General features: G+C 41.2%; 1 protein-coding gene across 2 annotated transcripts in view; it reads right to left on the minus strand.

The window, feature by feature from the left end:
• CSTPP1 (centriolar satellite-associated tubulin polyglutamylase complex regulator 1) overlaps positions 1–17,446 on the minus strand; it is a 241,914-nt gene extending 224,468 nt beyond the window's left edge. The window contains exon 1 of one of the 2 annotated variants that reach the window (XM_004457928.5): positions 17,300–17,446. In XM_004457928.5, coding sequence (XP_004457985.1) covers positions 17,300–17,430 — 131 coding nt within the window. In that variant the 5' untranslated portion in view covers positions 17,431–17,446. The remainder of the gene's footprint in view (positions 1–17,299) is intronic. The other variant, XM_004457927.5, reaches the window with a different exon arrangement.
• Positions 17,447–18,858: the final 1,412 nt, after the last annotated feature.

The raw sequence follows: 18,858 nt of genomic DNA on the forward strand, positions 1-18,858 counted from the left end.
ATTTGGCCCAACGGATAGGGCATCCACCTACCACATGGGAGGTCCATGGTTCAAACCCAGGGCCTCCTGACCCATGTGGTGAGCTGGCCCACGCGCAGTGCTGATGCGCACAAGGAGTGCCCTGCCATGCAGCGGTGTCCTCCGCGTAGGGGAGCCCCATGTGCAAGGAGTGTGTCCTGTAAGGAGAGCTGCCCAGCACAAAAAAAGTGCAGCCTGCCCAGGAATGGCGCTGCACATGGAGAGCTGATGCAGCAAGATGATGCAACAAAAAAAGACACAGATTCCCACAGAACACACAGCAGATAGACACAGAGAGCAGACAAATGGGGGGGGGGGAGAGAAATAAATTTTAAAAATAAATCTGAAAAAAAAAAAAAGAATGATTGAATTGTTGCCCAAACACTGTAGTGTTTAGTTTTATTTAAAAGACTTCATTGAAATATAATGCACATACCATACGACACACCCACATAAAATGCACAACATAATATTCACAGAGTTGTGCAGCTATCACCAAGATCAATTTTAGAATATTTTCATTACCCCAAAAAGAAATCCTACACCCCTTAGCTCTCATTTCCCAATCCCTCCATTCCACACAGGCCCTGGCAGCCACTAATTTGCATTCAGTTTCTATGGATTTGCCTATTCTGGACATTTCATATAAATGCAATTATATACTGCATGGTCTTTTGTATCTGGCTTCTTTCATTTAGCATCATATTCTCAAGGTTCATCCATTTGTAGCATGCTTTAGAACTTCTTGGGAAGCAGATTTGGCTTAACAGATAGAGCGTCCGCCTATCACATGGGAGGTCCTGGGTTCAAACCCAGGGCCTCCTGACTCGTAGGATGAGCTGGCCCACACGCAGTGCTGATGCGCGCAAGGAGTGCCATGCCACACAGGGGTGTCCCCCACTTAGGGGAGCCCCACACGCAAGGAGTGTGCCCCGTAAGGAGAGATGCTCAGCACAAAAAAAGTTCAGCCTGCCCAGGAGTAGCACTGAGCACACATAGAGCTGACGCAGCGAGATCACGAAACAAAAAGAGACACAGATTCCAGGTGCTACTGACAATAATACAGGCAGACACAGAAGAACACACAGCGAATGGACACAGAGAGCTGACAACTGGGGGGATGGAGGTGGGGAAGAGGAGAGAAATGAAAAATAAATCTTAAAAAAAAAAAACAAACTTCTTTCCTTGTAAAGGCCAAATAATAGTCCATTGTATGGATAGACCATATTTTATTCATCTGTAATTTTCAGTCTCCTATGTTTGAAACTTTTGCTTTATAAACTCAATAATATATTAATAAGGTGTCTTTAGATTGTTTTATGTTCCATGCTCACATTCATTGTTATATATTTCATTAGGTGACTATATCCAATATACCTTTATATATCTTTTTTTCTTTTTTCCCCATCCTTGAGATGACTCCCTCATCTGTCTGCTCACTGTGTCTGCTCATTGTCTCTGCTTATTATCTCTGCCTGTTTTGTCTGCTCATTGTGGCTGCTTGTTCATCAGCTCATTGCATCAGCTCTTTGTGTCTGCTCATCTTCTTTAGGAGGCACCAGGATCTGAACTTAAGAACTACCATGTGGGAGACAGGCACCCAACTTCTTGAGCCACATCCACTCCCTTGATACATCTTTTAAATGTATCTTTTCTGTTGGTCATTACATTCATGTAAAATATGTAAATATTTGATCACTTAAATATATCTACCCCTTCATTATTATTCTTCAGATTTGTTTTAAATATTTTGCCTATTATTTTGTTGAAATTAAAAATATATAAGCCATACCTAATAAAACAGGCTAATAAACCAAGCCCCCATCTGAAAAAAAAAAAAAAAAAGAATGATTAAAGGCAGAAGTGTCCTACTAAAAACAAGAGGGTTACATAAAAGTCTAAATACTAATCTATAAGACCTTCCCTCACTCAATACTTGAACAGATATTCAAGAAGCTCCAGAAACTTGAGGAAAGTCTCTTAAATGAAAATCGTATCAAAAATAACAAACAGAAAAAAAGAACTCAGGAGAAAAAGAAAATGTAGGAAACACAGACACAAGCTTTTAGAAAACTAAAAAAAAAGACACCACCCACAATTAATAGTCTCAGAAAGGCAAGAAAAAAATCTTGTATTCATGAATTCAGAAAACAAAAAAGGCAAATAGAAATTAAAAATACAATAGTAGGGAAGCAGATGTAGCTCAAGCAATTGGGCTCCCATCTACCATCTAAGAGGGTTTGATACCCAGGGCCTCCTGGTGAAGGCCATAGGGAGTGCTGCCCATGCAGGAATGCTGCCACACACAGGAGTGCTGCCCCACGCAGGAGTGCTGGCCCATGCAGAGAGCTGATGCAGCAAGATGATGCAACAAAGAGAGACACGGAGGACAGACGATAAGAGACAGAGCAAAGTAGGGAGCTGAGGTGGCACAAGACAATGATCACCTCTCTCCCTGGAAGGTCCCAGGATCGGTTCCCAGAGCTGCCTAATGAGAATACAAGCAGACACAGAAGAACACACAGTGAATGGACACAGAGAGCAGACAATGGGGGGGGAATAAATAAACAAATCTTTAAAAAAAACAATAGTAGATATTTTTAAAATTCAACAGCACAATTGGAAAAGTTGAAAATAGTTACAGAAAGTATAACAACAGGGAAACGGACTTTGGCCCAGTGGTTAGGGCATCCGTCTACCACGGTTCAAGCCCCGGGCCTCCTTGACCCGTGTGGAGCTGGCCCATGCGCAGTGCTGATGCGCGCAGGGAGTGCCGTGCCACACAGGGGTGTCCCCCGCGTAGGGGAGCCCCACGCGCAAGGAGTGCGCCCATGGGGAGAGCCGCCCAGCGCGAGGGAGGGAGCAGCCTGCCGAGGAATGGCACCACCCACACTTCCAGTGCTGCTGACAACAACAGAAGCAGACAAAGAAACAAGACGCAGCAAAAAGACACAGAAAACAGACAACCGGGGGAGGGGAGGGGAATTAAATAAATAAAAATAAATCTTTTAAAAAAAAAAGTATAACAACAAAAATGGTGGGGGAAAAAAGTGGAGCAGGTGTAGCTCAGTGGTTGAGCACATGTTTCTCATGTACGAGGTCCCAGGTTATCCCTGGTACCTCCAAAAAAAAAGATAGAAAAAGGGGGAGAAAAATAAGAAAATTAGAGCATTGATTCTAATGTCCAATATCTGAGGAGAGCAACAACAGTTTCAGAGAAAGAACAGAGGAAACACTGATGAGAAACTATCAAACACATAATTCAAGAAAATGTCTCAAAACTGAAAGATATGAATTTTCACAATGAAAGCGTCTCAAGACAATGAATGAAAGAAGATCCACACCAACGTACATCTTCATGAAATATCACTAATGAAAATGGCATTAGATTTCTCAACAGCAACACTGAAAGCTAGAAGACAATGTGGAAGCCTTAGACATTCTACGGGAAAACTATCTCCAAACTAGAATGTTATACCTATCCAAACTATCACTCAAGTGTAAGAGACACAAGAGTCCCCAATTTTACTTTGCATGAGTATAGTGTAGGCTAAAGGAAAGGGACCCATTGTGGAGGGAAAGAGAGAAGATCCAGGAGAAGGAAAGGGATGAACAACTGATGGACCTCGTTTTCAGAGGATGTGGGAGAGAATTCTGGAATCAAAGGCAGAGGTAACGGTCAGTTTGGAGGTGGGAATTGACCATGTCTATTCATTAGGCATTATAGGCATTGTGCTACAAAACAATCCTAAAAGAAATCAAAGAAGACCTAAATAAATGGAAAGATGTTCCACATTCATGGATTGGAAGGCTAACTATTATAAGATGTCAATTCTACCAAAAGAGATTTACAGATTCAATGTAGTCCCAATCAAAATTCCAACAGCCATCTTTGTAGAAATGGAAAAACAATCATAAGATTTATATGGAAGTATAAAGGACCCCAAATAGCCAAAGCCATTTTGAAAAAGAAGAATAAAGATGGAGGATTCATACTTCCTGATCTCAAAATGTATTACAAAGCTACAGTAATCAAAACAACATAGAGGGAAGTAGATGTGGCTCAAGTGGTTGGGCTCCCATCTACCATATGGGAGGTCCTGAGTTTTATTTCATGGGGCCTCCTGGTGAAGGACAGCAGGCCTGTGCAGCAAGCAGGCCCATCCAGAGAGCTGACCCACACAGAGAACTGGCACAACAAAAGAGACAAAGAAGAGAGGCAATGAGAGACACAACAAACCAAGGAGCTGAGGTGCCTCAAGCAATTGAGTGCCTCTCTTCCACATCAGAGGGTCCAGGATCAATTCCCAGTGCTTCCTAAAGAGAGAAGATGAGAAGAAAAGACAAGCAGACACAGAGCACACAGTGAATGGACAGAGAGAACAAACAGCAAGTGCAAAACAACAAGAGAGGGAGAATAAATAAATAAAAATAAAATCTTTAAAAACAAAAAACAAAACAGCATAGTACTGGTACAAGGACAGACATATAGACCAATGGAATCAAACTGAGAGTTCAGAAATCAACCCTCACATCTATGACCAACTGATTTCTGACAAGGGGGCAAAGACCACTCAATTGGGAAAGAAAAGTCTCTTCAACAATGGTGCTGGAAAAATGGGATCTATGTAAGAAAAAAAATGAAGGTGGACCCCTACCTCATGCCATATACAAAAATCAACTAAAAATGGGGAAGCGGATGTGGCTCAAGCAATTGGACTCCTGCCTACCACAAGGAAAGTACATGGTTCAATTCCCAGTGCCTCCTAAAGAAGAGAATGAGCTGTCACGACGGGCAGGCACAGCAAGCTGATGCAACAAGATGACACAAGAGACACAAGAAGAAAAAACATGATGATTGACAAAACAAAGCAGGGAGCAGAGGCTCTCAGTGCCTCCTAAAAGAGGGGCTGGGGAGAGATAAATAAATAAAATAAATCTTAAAAAAAAAAAGGCATGGGAATGTACAACACAGAGAACCCTAAGTTAAACCATGGACTGTAGTTAATAATACAATTATAAAAATGTGCTTTCATTAATTGTGAGGTTTTTTGTTTTTTTTTTTAGATTTATTTATCTCCCCTTCCCCCCTCTCCCCCCCAATTGTCTGCTCTCTGTGTCCATTCGCTGTGTGTTCTTCTGTGACCGCTTCTATCCTTATCAGCGGCACATCCACTTCACAAATAAATGTCATAACATATCTATAGCACAACACATTAAACGATGTCTAAAATAATGACACCACATCTTCAAGAAAATGTTTATTTATGTTCTATATATTATAATATCAAAGAATCTAGGGAATATATCACTTACATTATTCTGTAGGCATTTTGGTTAAATTATTGTTTTGACATTTATATCCTTATTGAATGGACAGGACAGAGAGCCCTGAAGTTAAGAGCAGGACCTCAAAGGAGGCTGCAGCAAGCAAAGTGGCTAAGGATGCAGGCTTTAGGGTGAGATAAACTGCATTCAAGCTTCAGTTCCACACCTACCAGCTGAGTGCCCTTGAGCAAGTTGTGTAACTTAACCCTCAGTTTCTTCAGGAAAAGGGAGGCTCAGCCTGGTGCCTACCTCATAGATCTGTTGTGAGGATGGAATGAAATTGATGTCTATCTCCAGTCCTTTTGGGTATGATAATGACTTCACTGGCATACCAAGAATATCCATTTGAACACATTTCCCACTTTTTTCTTTTTTTTAAGATTTATTTTTTAATTTATTTATTTTATTTTATTTTTTTTATTTTTATTTTTTTAAGATTTATTTATTTATTTAATTTCCCCCCCTCCCCTGGTCGTCTGCTCTTGGTGTCTATCCGCTGCGTCTTGTTTCCTTGCCGCCTCCGCTGTCGTCAGCGGCACGGGAAGTGTGGGCGTCGCCATTCCTGGGCAGGCTGCTCCCCCCTTTCACGCTGGGCGGCTTTCCTCACGGGCGCACTCCTTGCGCGTGGGGCTCCCCCACGCGGGGGACACCCCTGCGCGGCACGGCACTCCCTGCGCGCACCAGCACCGCGCATGGCCAGCTCCACACGGGTCAAGGAGGCCGGGGCCTGAACCGCCGACCCCCCATATGGTAGACGGACGCCCCAACCACCGGGCCAAAGTCCGTCTCCCATTTTTTAATTTATTTCTCTTCCCTTCCCCCGGCTCCAGTTGTCTGTTCTCTGTGTCTATTCGCTGTGTATTCTTCTGTGTCTGTTTCTATTCTTGTCAGCAGCACTGGGAATCTGTGTCTCTTTTTGCTGTGTCATCTTGCTGTGTCAGCTCTCCGTGTGTGTGGCGCCATTCCTGGGCAGGCTGAACTTTCTTTCACACTGGGCGGCTCTCCTTATGAGGCGCACTCCTGGCGTGTGGGGCTCCCCTATGCAGGGGACACTTCTGCGTGGCACAACACTCTTTGTGTGCATCATACTGAGCGTTGGCCACCTCCACATGGGTCAAGGAGGCCCTGGATTTGAACCGTGGACCTCCCATGTGGTAGGCGGACGCTCTATCCATTGAGCCAAGTCGGCTTCCCCACATTTCCCACTTAAGACAGTATTTAGAGATCTCTGCTCCTTAAAGTTGGAATATCATCTCTGTATAAAATAAAAATGTAAGAGACATGATCCTTGCCTAAGGGTTTAGAATTTAAATGAAACAGATTTTTCCTCCTATTTTTGTGTTATCTAATAGAAAATGAAACCAGAGAAACAAAGTTATGCAAATGCTACTAGCTATAATCATCAACTAAAGGTAAAACTCTGAACTTGTAAAATACCTAAAGGGTCTTTTCAGGTTTTGCTGCCTAAAATCTTAGGAAAATATCAATAAAAATGGAAGAACAGATGCCAGTGATAACTTTGTCATTTAAAAATATAAATTGTTTTCTGTATCCCTTCTTCTCTACAGGTAACAGCCAAAGCTGTTTTTACTGCTTGGCTGAATTTGGCAACTTTCCAGGTAGGGAGCCTGGTGTCAGGTCCTTCAACAATAGTTATTTTCTCTTTCCAGATTAGGAAAAAGGATAAGAAAAAGTTCAGCGTGGGAGAGTATGGGCTATGATGTGGACCACTGACCATGAGATGCAGCAATGCCCAGAGATGTACTCACCAAACGCAATGGATGTGTCATGATGATGGGGGAGAGTGTTGCTGTGGGGAGAGTAGTGGGGTGGGGCGTGGGGGTGAATGGGGACTCCATATTTTTTTAATGTAATATTTTTTAAAAATGAAAAAAAAAAAAAGTTCAGAATGTGAGACAAACCAACCACTTCATTTCCTTCTAAGTCTTTCTCCTTAAGAAATATGAAATCAAAAATAAATATTTACTGCAAGAACAAAGGTCAAAACAGTCCCTACTTCCAGACATGGCCACAAAGATTAGCATGACTCCAAAGGCTATTAGTAGGAATAACCTTGAAGAGAAAAAAAGGACTGCTCTCCCTAAACACCTAACCTAGTTTATTCTTTCTATATATTCACCATTCTCTACCATGCCAACCTTGAAGACAAGACAAAGGACTGACTGCAGATGTGAGACTTTACATATGTCTAAATCTCAGGTTTGGTGGTTTATAAACTATCAAGCAAGACAATCAATTTTACGTGTCATTAAACAGTTTACTTTTAAGGTACTTGGCATATATAAATTCACCCTCTCCACCCTCTGTGAGGAGCTTTTATCAACTTTATTTCTTCGGGAAATTTGATCACGGAGAATAGTAATAGTATATTCTATTTACAAAAGACCATCTCTATAAAGATCTCCACAAGTTTATCTTCTTAATCTTTTAACATTCCTATGAGGTAGGTGGTAATGTTACCTCTTCCATTTTTACAGGTGAAGTGCTACGGCTCAAGGAGCTTAATGACTTCCTTCACATGGTAGCTGGTGTTTTATCCACTAACTAGAACATATCACTTGGGATGAACACTAGACCATGGACTCAAATCTGAACTGCACATAATTCAAGAATGTTAACTTTCTAGTTCTCTAAAGAGCTGTATCTCAGTGTATCTCATTCCAAAAAGGATTGGGGTCATGCTTGTTGTTTAAGTTCATGTGCTTGCTGTTTATAAAGCTTATTATTAACATTTCTCTAAACTGGACTAGTTAAGTTTTGTGTAGATTCCCGAAAGCTAAGTTATTTTTTGTTTACTGTCTGTGCACTAGCATTGTAAATTATGTCACCAGGAATGTACAAAACTCTTAGAACTGCAGGGCAAAAGTGAATTTCTATTTCTTCATTTTTCTTTTTTTAACTTTTTTTAAGTAGGCATCACACAAAAATATGACTCATTAAGCCCAAAAGCTTTGACTGTGCCATGTAAGGGCTTCTTATGCGGCCCTCCACAATGAGACCTGAGTGGCAGCATAAGGCCTCCTCTTCTGTGCATTTTCCTCCAGGCAGAATGTGCATTTGTGTGACTATATACACAATTATAATCTCCTATGAAAGGCAACTCCTTCCATATGACAGGTTGAACAGGGGCCTCAGTGCTAGCCTCATGTGGCCTGTGCGGCTAACATGTTGAAATACCAGACACATTTAATCTCTCCTTTCTGAAAAACTAAGATGGGACAGAAGAAATGAAACTGGAAAGAACTTGACACAGAGAGAAAGGAGGCCAGCCCAAGTGCCCAAACTCACTTTCTCAGGGGCTGAACTTCTTTGTGTGTTGCCTACTTACGTGTCAATTTGCAGGACTTTGGGGCATGAGAACCATGGAGCCGAGTGGTTCTGGCAGCCTCTCCATTTGACAAGCAAAGCCAAAGACATGTGGCCTTTGGTACATTTTACATTGAAAAGTGTTATTGTTTCAAACATGCCTATTTTAAAATATATAATTTTCCCATTTAGAGCACATTGTATGTACGTTGGCCATAGGAGGAGTTCTACATTTAAAAAAAAAAAAAGCAATGGGCCCTAATACAGCTCTAATCCCTGCCAGATGCTTGTTTACCAAGGCTAGTAGGGCCAGGTGAGAGCAGTCTGAATTTAACAAACATCTGATATGAAGGCCTGGGGCATGAGCAGATTCGTGTCTGAGATTACAGAAACTGAAGCTTGCGTTTTATCACAATTACCTGTAATCTCAGGGCCAGATAACAGTATTAACAAAACCTTGAGCTACACAATAGGACAGCTGGAAAAAGCCTCTTACTCTCTCCAAAGAATAGCTGCTTTAAAAAAACTAATTCAATGAAGAAAAAGAAAGGACTCAGAAAGTGCCTTCTCAAACAATATTTACTTTTACTGAGTTCCTGCTAATCAAACAAAACTTAGTCAAAAGCTTTTATGAAAAATACATTTTCAGCAGTAATTGCTTTGTTTAAAGAAAGGTGCTTAAGAAAAAACATAGCTAATGGGATCGGTAATTTGTAAATTCAGATGTGTTTGGGAAAATCCCTCCTCTCTTTGATAAATCATTAATATTCTGCTCAGATAAATGTGTTTTGACTTGAAATTCCAATCATAGAATGAGCTATTTCCTAAAGCCCCCTAGGGAAGTAGTGCAAGGGAGACCCCAAAACAGAGAGGACCAGGGATTAGTTTACAAGGGTAAATCCACTCTTAATCAAAGCATGGTACTCTGCCCAATTAATGGACATGAGTTTATAGAGATACCTTCAAATTACATAAAAATTCCTTCCCTCTTAAAATACAGGTTTTTTAAAAATGGGTTAAATCTTACTGTTGTGTATCTAAAAAATAGTAACTATAGTATCAACCAAGAAACTAATGTTAGTTATAATCAGAGTTTAAAACCAAAAGGATCCAGGGCAGATTCTAATCAGTCATCCTGTTTTTCATCATGGAAGGGAAAAAAAAAATGCAGTCTTTCACAGGGTAGGAATTCTGTAACTAATTATTAACCTGAATTCCTCTTTCCCATTTATTTTATTTTAAAACTTATTCCGCTACATAAAGCAGATCATTCATTTGACTACTGAGCACTTAACTTGTGCCAAGAACTGTGCTAGATTTTGGAGGTACTGAGAAAATAAAGAAGGTAAGCCCCCCTGCCCTCATAGCTTATATCCTAGTAAAAAACAGACAATAACCAAGTATACAAATAGATAAACAGGGTAACTATGATAACTGCTATGAAGAATATAAACAGGACATGAATTAGACATAGACTAATGGATCATTTGTCCCTTCTAATATACTATTATTACTTTTTTTTTTTTTTAAGATTTATTTATTTATTTAATTTCCCCCCCTCCCCTGGTTTTCTGTTCTTGGTGTCTGTTTGCTGCGTCTTGTTTCTTTGTCCGCTTCTGTTGTCGTCAGCAGCACGGGAAGTGTGGGCGGCGCCATTCCTGGGCAGGCTGCACTTTCTTTTCACGCTGGGTGGCTCTCCTCACGGGCGCACTCCTTGCGCGTGGGACTTCCCCACGCGGGGGACACCCTTGCGTGGCACGGCACTCCTTGCGCGCATCAGCACTGCGCATGGCCAGCTCCACACGGGTCAAGGAGGCCTGGGGTTTGAACCGCAGACCTCCCATGTGGTAGACGGACGCCCTAACCACTGGGCCAAAGTCCGTTTCCCTATTATTACTTTTTAAATCTTCAATTACCCACTCAGTCACCTAGAATTATTCATTTAGCAATTATTCTATCTGTGTAAATAAAAGTCACCCCCAATATTTAGGGGAAAGATTTTAAGATTATTTTGATAAATGATAAAAAATGTCAAAATTTTAAAGTGCTATTTTAAAACTCTAGACTAACATTGAAATCACTAAGCAATTTAGCTCCTTTGGAAATAAGGGCAGGTGAGTGTGGGGAACAACATACCTTAGAACTCACTTGCTCTTATTTTCCAACAAAAAGGTATTTATTACATTTATTAAAGAGTTCACAGAATCCTTGAAAAGGTCAAAGAAACAGAGCATAGGCAGAACTTCCACGAACAACTTCCATACGCACATCACAGCACTGGGCCACCAAAGGAACTGCTGTCCCTGCCATAACTGAGAGGGTGTCAAGCAAACTAAGAGCCATGACAGCTGCTGGCTCCAGAACTATACTGTGCTCCGATTCTATAATGTCACTTTGTTGTGGCCATTTATGAATATGTCTCATCTCCCATCTATGGCATAAGCTTCCTGTGGAGAAGAACATTTTATATTCATGCCCTACTGTTTATAGAGAAGGTATTCAGGAAGGAAAGCAAAAAGGAACAATTAGGAAGACAGGACAGGAAGGAGAAGAGGGAAAGAAGAAAGGGAAGAGATGATTTTTGTAAACATGTTCATATAAAGTGACCAGTTTGTATGTTATAAAACTCATTTCTACATCCTTAGGGAGTCAGTGTAGCATCCAAGATCATTAACACTTAAGAGTCTTCCACACAGGGGAAGCAGACTTCCCAGTGGTTAGGGTGTCCGTCTACCACATGGGAGGTCCACGGTTCAAACTCCCGGCCTCCTTGACCCGTGTAGAGCTGGCCCATGCGCAGGGCTGATGCACACAAGGAGTGCCCTGCCATGCAGGGGTATCCCCCACGTAGGGGAACCCCATGCGCAAGGAGTGCACCCCGTAAGGAGAGCTGCCCAGTGCAACAGAAAGTGTATCCTGCCTAAGAATGGCGCCAGCCACACAGAGAGCTGACACAGCAAGATGACACAACAAAAAGAGACACAGCTTCCCATCCTGCTGACAACAACAGAAGTGGACAAAGAAGATGACGCAGCAAATAGACACAGAGAACAGACAACCTGGGGCGGGGTGGGGAGAAATACATAAATACATCTTCTATAAAAAAAAGAGTCTTCCACACAGAAAGAGTCCTATGTCAGAACCTCTGCCAAGTCTTGAAGAAACTGTATTAACCTCATGGCTGGAAAGGACTATAACACCGACTGTTGGATGTTGTCTTAGTCCAGGGACTCTTTGAAACAGACACCAAGACATGATTAGATGTGCAAGAGATGTTCTGGGGGAAACACCCATGATGGAAAATGGGGAGGGAGCTGGAGGAGCCTAGGGAAGCCAAAAGACTACAATGCAAAGGAGAAAGAGTGAGGGAGAGAAAAAGGGAGGGAAAGACTTAGCTTGTAGTATAGTCTAAGGCCCAAGAGGAGTCCTCAAGTCAAAGTCACCCTTTAGTCATTGGTTGGGAGCAGACAGAGGGAGATGTGACCTCAGTGTGAAGACAGTGATGGATTCAGGTCATAAGTCCATTATCCTCTCTGCAAGCAGGAGATCTGAGAGGCACATTTTCATGACTGCTATAGATGTATATTTTTATAAAGGTATAATAATTATAATAATAATAGCAGTTAATATTACTGAGCATCTGCCCAGATGCTCTAAAAGGAATTACATCTTTCTCATCTTTGTATACTCTCCTTTCACAATATAGACTCAATGTAGCAGCCAAGCACTGCTCTAAATGTTCATGTATGAGGTTAAGTACTATTATTATCCACATTTTGTAGATGAGGAAACAAAGGCACAGAGAGGTTAAGTTACTTCTTTAGAGTCACCCAGCTAACCATAATACATAGAATACTGCCATAAAACATTCCCAAATGGTTTCTTTTTTGGAAGTTATCTTACTAATTGTCTGCTTCTGAGAGATGTGTCCAGTGGCAAGCAGGGACTAGAATTTTACCTTCCCTGATCCATCTGATTCCCAGGATGCCACCTCCTGGCAGAAATGTTAAACGAAGCCTTTATAGCTAATTGAATCTACTCGAGGATCCATGTATAAGTCTATGCAATAGTTGGAGCCTCACATTTGGAGTTCTTCAAGATATTTATAGCACATTTTTAAACAATGTGGCCCCTGGAGTCAGACTGCTGGTTCTAGCTCTACCACTTACTAAGCATTTATTTTATATCTTTTGGCAGTAGTTTCCTCATCTTTGAAATGGAAATATAATTGAAACTACCTTTATATGCATTATTAGATGTAAAACACTTAAAATGGTACCTGGTACATAAAAAGTGTTTAATAAGTTGTTACTGTTAGCTGCTCACATTCAGGGTACCCAAAAGTTGTTTGTGTGTGCATGTGTATGTGTGTATTAAGTGTCTACATTGTGAAAGGAGGGCATACAAAATTGAATAAGATATAATTACTGTTCCCAGGAAACTTATCTGCAACTAGTGAACTGTTTAAGAGGTCCATCCTTAACAAGGAAGCAAGGATCAGTCTTTTTCAACCAATAGCTGCATTAAAAAAAAAAAATACATTTTTAGTAGAAAGGAAAAAAACACAGGCTGTGCAATCAGACAAACCTGAGTTTGAATCCCTGCTTTGCTATTCGTCATTGCCAGTGTGACCTGGTCCAAATCAATTAGCTTCTCTAGGCATTGGTTTTCTCATTTTTTAAATGATAAGATTGTTATATTAATACTAAGTGGGACAATTATAAGGTGGTTGTGAAGATTAAATGAGAAAAGCATACAAAATACTTAGCCCAGTGCTAAATATATAGGCAGTGTTAAAAATATATATATAGGGAAACGGACTTTGGCCCAGTGGTTAGGGCATCCGTCTACCACATGGGAGGCCCGCGGTTCAAGCCCCCGGCCTCCTTGACCCGTGTGGAGCTGGCCCATGTGCAGTGCTGATGCGTGCAAGGAGTGCCCTGCCACGCAGGGTGTCCCCCGCGTAGGGGAGCCCCACGCGCAAGGAGTGCACCCATAAGGAGAGCCGCCCAGCGCGAAGGAGGGAGCAGCCTGCCCAGGAATGGCGCCGCCCACACTTCCTGTGCCGCTGACGACAACAGAAGCGGACAAAGAAACAAGAAACAAGACGCAGCAAAAAGACACAGAAAACAGACAACCGGGGGAGGGGAGGGGAATTAAATAAATAAAAATAAATCTTTAAAAAAAATAAAAAAAATAAAAAAATAAAAAAAAAAATATATATATATATATATAGCTTTAAAAAAACACTATCCAATTGATTGTAATTTCTCCAAAAGCACAGCCTCCAGAGAAGAAAGACCATCCCTGATTTCCTGGAATTATCTATTGCCAACCCTCTACCAATTTTACTGAGGGTAAGCAGGTCCCATGAAAATAAAAGAAACAACATAAGGCCTGAATGAAAAGCATGCACTTTACAAATTAGGTAGGGTAAAAAAATAAGCCTCACATGCTCATGTTTATACTTGGGTCAGCACATAGGTGGTGTGTTTTGCAAATCTGGGGCCAAAACAGCTTGTCCTTCAGCTCTAGAGAGCTGACTACACCCAACCAAGATACACAGAAACATCTCATTCTCTGGCAGAAGCTTCCAATAAATAGCTTTCATAAAGTCGGAAATCGTTCATAGGTCTCCTTTCTCTCTTCAGGCCTGGGTATTAACACAGTTTTTATAATTATATTCTAAGGACTGCAGTCCAGAATGTTACTGAGCTTATCCTTTAATGATGATCTTAAGATATGAAGCCATTCCAGGCCATGATCACAGGTTCCTAATTCACAAAGTCAGTGGGGAAAGGATCAGTTTACCAAACACAATGGAAGACTATGTTTTTCACTTATAGTCTAAAGGCTAACATTGGCTAGAAGGTAGAACGGGAAATCTATAGATATTCATTGACTAAGTATCCCTGTAATTTACTCCATACTACTAAAAAGAGGCCTCCAGATATAATACCAAGGGGTACTCGGCTTTGGCCTTTCTGTTCCACTGAATGCCTAGGGCTTTTCCATCTCTGCAATTTTCTTTTCTCTGTATGTATTCTGTTCTCTAGGGCTATACATGCAAGTAACTTAATAATTTGTAAAGCAACCACAGGTGTTTAAAAATTTAAATCAGGAAATATTTTATTAAATTAACATATAAAGAATGGTTTTAAATGACCATTAATTTGAGGGTGAGAGTCAAAATAGCAAGTCTTGGGAAGCTGACTTGGCCCAGTGGTTAGGGCATCCGTCTACCACATGGGAGGTCCATGGTTCAAACCCCGGGCCTCCGTGACCCATGTGGAGCTGGCCCATGCGCAATGCTGATGCGCGCAAGGAGTGCTGTGCCACACAGGGGTGTCCCCCGTGTAGGGGAGCCCTACGCGCAAGGAGTGCGCCCCGTAAGGAGAGCCACCCAGCACGAAAGAAAGTGCAGCCTGCCCAGGAATGACGCCACCCACATGGAGAGCTGACACAACAACAAAAAAAAGAAACACAGATTCCCGTGCCACTGACAACAACAGAAGTGGACAAAGACGACATGCAGCAAATAGACACAGAGAACAGACAACTGCGGGGGGTGGGGAGGAAGGGGAGAGAAATAAATAAATAATCTTTTAAAAAAATAACAAGTCTCTAAAAAGAGAGAAAATTGTAGAGGGCAGAGGTTGGTTTTACCTAAAGACAAAAGCATTTCACCAGAGCTGTATGGTTTGATGATCCATAAGGATGCCCAGGGAATATTGTGAGCCTGCTTAGGGCAGTATGAATATCTAGATGGTGATTAGGACAGGAAGTCAAGACACTTAGATAGAGCCTGGAGGAGCACTTGACCAGGGTTCAAGCATTAGATGGGTGGTTGGAATCTATGAACATTGAAGCCTTTTCAACCAACCTGAGATTTTGAGTCTCTGTAGATTTATCATCAGCTTTGCCACTAATTTAGTCATCAAGAAAAGCTACTTACGGAGAACCACCAACTTCTACTCACTAAAAGCACTGTATATCAAATACACCAAGACTTTGAGACATAAAATTCAAACAGAAACATTCAAGGAAGTGAATAATGAACTAGGCTTTTCAAATATTTCAGAGTCATTGCGTACTGGGTAAATGAGATACAATATGTAATACCCTTAGGAAAAGTCAGTACATTGCTAGACACTGATATTATTATTCATTGGATACAAAATTTTTTGTGAGATAACTATCTCCTTTCAAAAATAAACAGCCTCTAAACTTGTGAAAAGGCATTTAATTTCATTGATAAGAGAAACGTGCATTAAATCCACCCTGAAATACCATTGATCACTTAACAGATTTTTTAAAAATCCAAAAGTTTGTTATCTTTTGTTGGCAAGACTGTGGGGAAACAAATATTATCTCACATTGCTGGTGGCAGGGGAAAATGACAAATTCCTCTGTAGGGTAATTTCACAATTCCATCAATATTTCAAATACATATTCCCTTTGACCCACAATTCCACTATGTGGAATTTATCCTTGCAGATATACTTGCAAAAGGAATAAAATTTGCATGTTATTCATTCCAGTATTTTTTTGTAACAGCAAAGGAACAAAATTGCACATAATTCATTGCAGCATATGCCTGTGTGTGATAGCAAAAGGCTAAAAACAGCTCATAAAGTATTTAAGTACTATGTAAACAAAAAAAACAGAGAGCGAATGAGGAAGCTCTCTGCTGATATAGAAAGTTTCCACGATATTTTAAGTGGGGGAAGAAAGTGTGCTCTGTATGCTCCCTTAGTACACAACAAAATAAACTCTGGAAGGACACACAGGAAATTAGTAATAGTGGTTAAGTTTATGAAGCTGGGGTGGATGGGAACTGGAAAAATGGAGGGAAGGGTGGGAGGAGACATTTCACTATAAACCTCTTTATATATATGTATGGTTTTTTTCCAAATTTTTGAACAAAGTTCCCGTATTATCAATTCAAAATTTTAGATCAGCATAGTTTTCAACATAAAAAAGTGTGTGTGGGTACCAATAAGTGCCTTAACACAAAGAAGATGCTTGCTCTACAGCCTTACTGATCTAAACCTCAAGTGTGTAGTGGACATGTCCAAGTTCTGATCCTAGCTCTACCATCATCTAGCAGCATGGCCGTATTTATGCAAGTTACCTCTTCAGCCTCAATTTCTCTATCTGCAGAATGGAAAACAACAACGCCTGCAATTCTTCCTAGGGTTGTGAAGATGCAAAGAAAGAATGCATGTAAAATGTTTAACAGTGTCTAATGTAAATGAAAAGTTCAAAAACATTAGCTGCCTTCTATAACGTTAAAAGCAATGGAATGACCGATTTGGCGCTTAGGTTCCAAATTACCCCACTACCAGAACATCAATAATACTTCAACTTCCCAACTCCAACCTGCCCCATTTTGAACATACTCCGCATTGCCAAGCTTCAGTTCGACCCTTCTTTATCCCTCGGAGCCTTTTTTTCCTCCTCAGAATACCTCATACGCCTCAGGCCCTGGAACAATCCCCTTTCCCCGCCCCTCCCTAGCCCACCTCCACCCGTTCCCACTCAGACCCCGTCCCCGCCTCTTCCCCAGACCCTAGCCTAATTCATCTTCAGCGCTTACTTCCCCGACGCCGAAGGAAGCTCTTACCCAGATACTCGTAGTCCGGTAGAGCCAGACGCTCCGGACTTAGCATCCTTTGGCCAGGGTAGCTTCAAAGCTCTAGTTCTCCGACTTCCGGAACCCAGGTCGCTGTCGCTCTGCGTTGCCATGGTACCCATGCAGCGAGAGGCGAGGTGGAAGGTGGAGAGGGGTGTCACGCTAACAGTCTCCGTATCGCATCACCAAGCTGTCCACACAAGTTCCGGGAGCAGTCGCCTCGCCGCAGTCGAAGTTTCTTTCGACTCCCTTTTTTGAGGAGATAATTCTAGAGGACTCTGTGGTGGAGAATTCTTTTGAATCCGTCCTGTTTCCCGACGTCGCAGAATTACTGTTAGCCATCCATATCCGCAATTTCAGAATCTCATAACTATTCTTGCCTTTTTCGGTTTGTTAACCTAAAACAATAATAGCTCCCACCCTTGAGTTCCCATAAACACTTAGTGTTCTATTATCTATTTTTATCTTTTTAGGTTACTATTTTAAATTCCTACAAAATGCTGTCACGTGCATCTATTTGGTTTCCTCTTGAGATTGTGGATGTGTCTTTTCTGCCTATGGCAGGGCTGAACACACAGAAGATGCTCAATAAATCCTTGATTTATTTATATATATTTACATTTCTATATATCATTGACATTTCCTCTCTTTATCTTTACTCCCTTCTTCTACTCCTATCCCTTACTATTTAGTGCCCTTCAAGTGTCTTTTAATTTTCTTATCTAGGACACTTCACTTCTTGAGAAAAGGTGTCCACAAATGAGGACACCTATTGATTTTTGCCCGTATACTTAACTACTCAATTCTCCTTTAAGAGAGTATTCATTGGTTTTCAAGTTCCCAAAAATTTCCCTTTTGACCCTCTCCACTCCCAACAACAGGTCAGAGGTCTGTTGTACTTAACCACAGTTCAAGCCTAGTAGAAAAAGCCATTCCATCCTCACTTTTTTAGTTAGTGGCAGAGTCAGATAACTTGACACCTCCAAAACAAGGTGTAGCTTTATGGGGAGGGCATATTATCAAAGAAATGATGGGAAACCAGTGGACCACCTACACTGGGAGGAAAAGGAAAGAGGAGGTTCTTCTCTTTGTGTTCTGAGTAGCCTATTCTTAGCATCCTCCAGCAAGGAGCCTCAAACCTCCTAATTCTCCCTTTCCCTTCAAATTGTATTTGTGTCTCATTTCTAGGCTCCTATGACTCATGCCAAGTTTGGATGTGGTAAGGATAAAGGAAGAGAGCCAAACTAGGAATGGCATTTACTATCTTGAGGTAATAAATTTACTAACTTGGTATTTGATTTGAAGCTCTGCAAATTTAGTTAAAACCTCCTTCTTCCTCTCACCCTGTCCCCCCGGAAGAAAGTTCTTTCTTGTGGGTCTGGGTGTTTCATAAGTTTCACACCTGTGGCTTATCACTGCATTACTAATAAAATAATAGGATAGTTTAATTAAAAATGATTATTTTAGTCCCAAACAACCTGAAGCCAATTTCATCTGTCCTCATAAAAACTTTCTAATTCATCTTTGCTTCTTATTTCCTCAAAGTAAGG

Source organism: Dasypus novemcinctus, chromosome 10 (assembly GCF_030445035.2).
Source record: "Dasypus novemcinctus isolate mDasNov1 chromosome 10, mDasNov1.1.hap2, whole genome shotgun sequence".
Classification (NCBI taxonomy): Eukaryota; Metazoa; Chordata; class Mammalia; order Cingulata; family Dasypodidae; genus Dasypus; species Dasypus novemcinctus.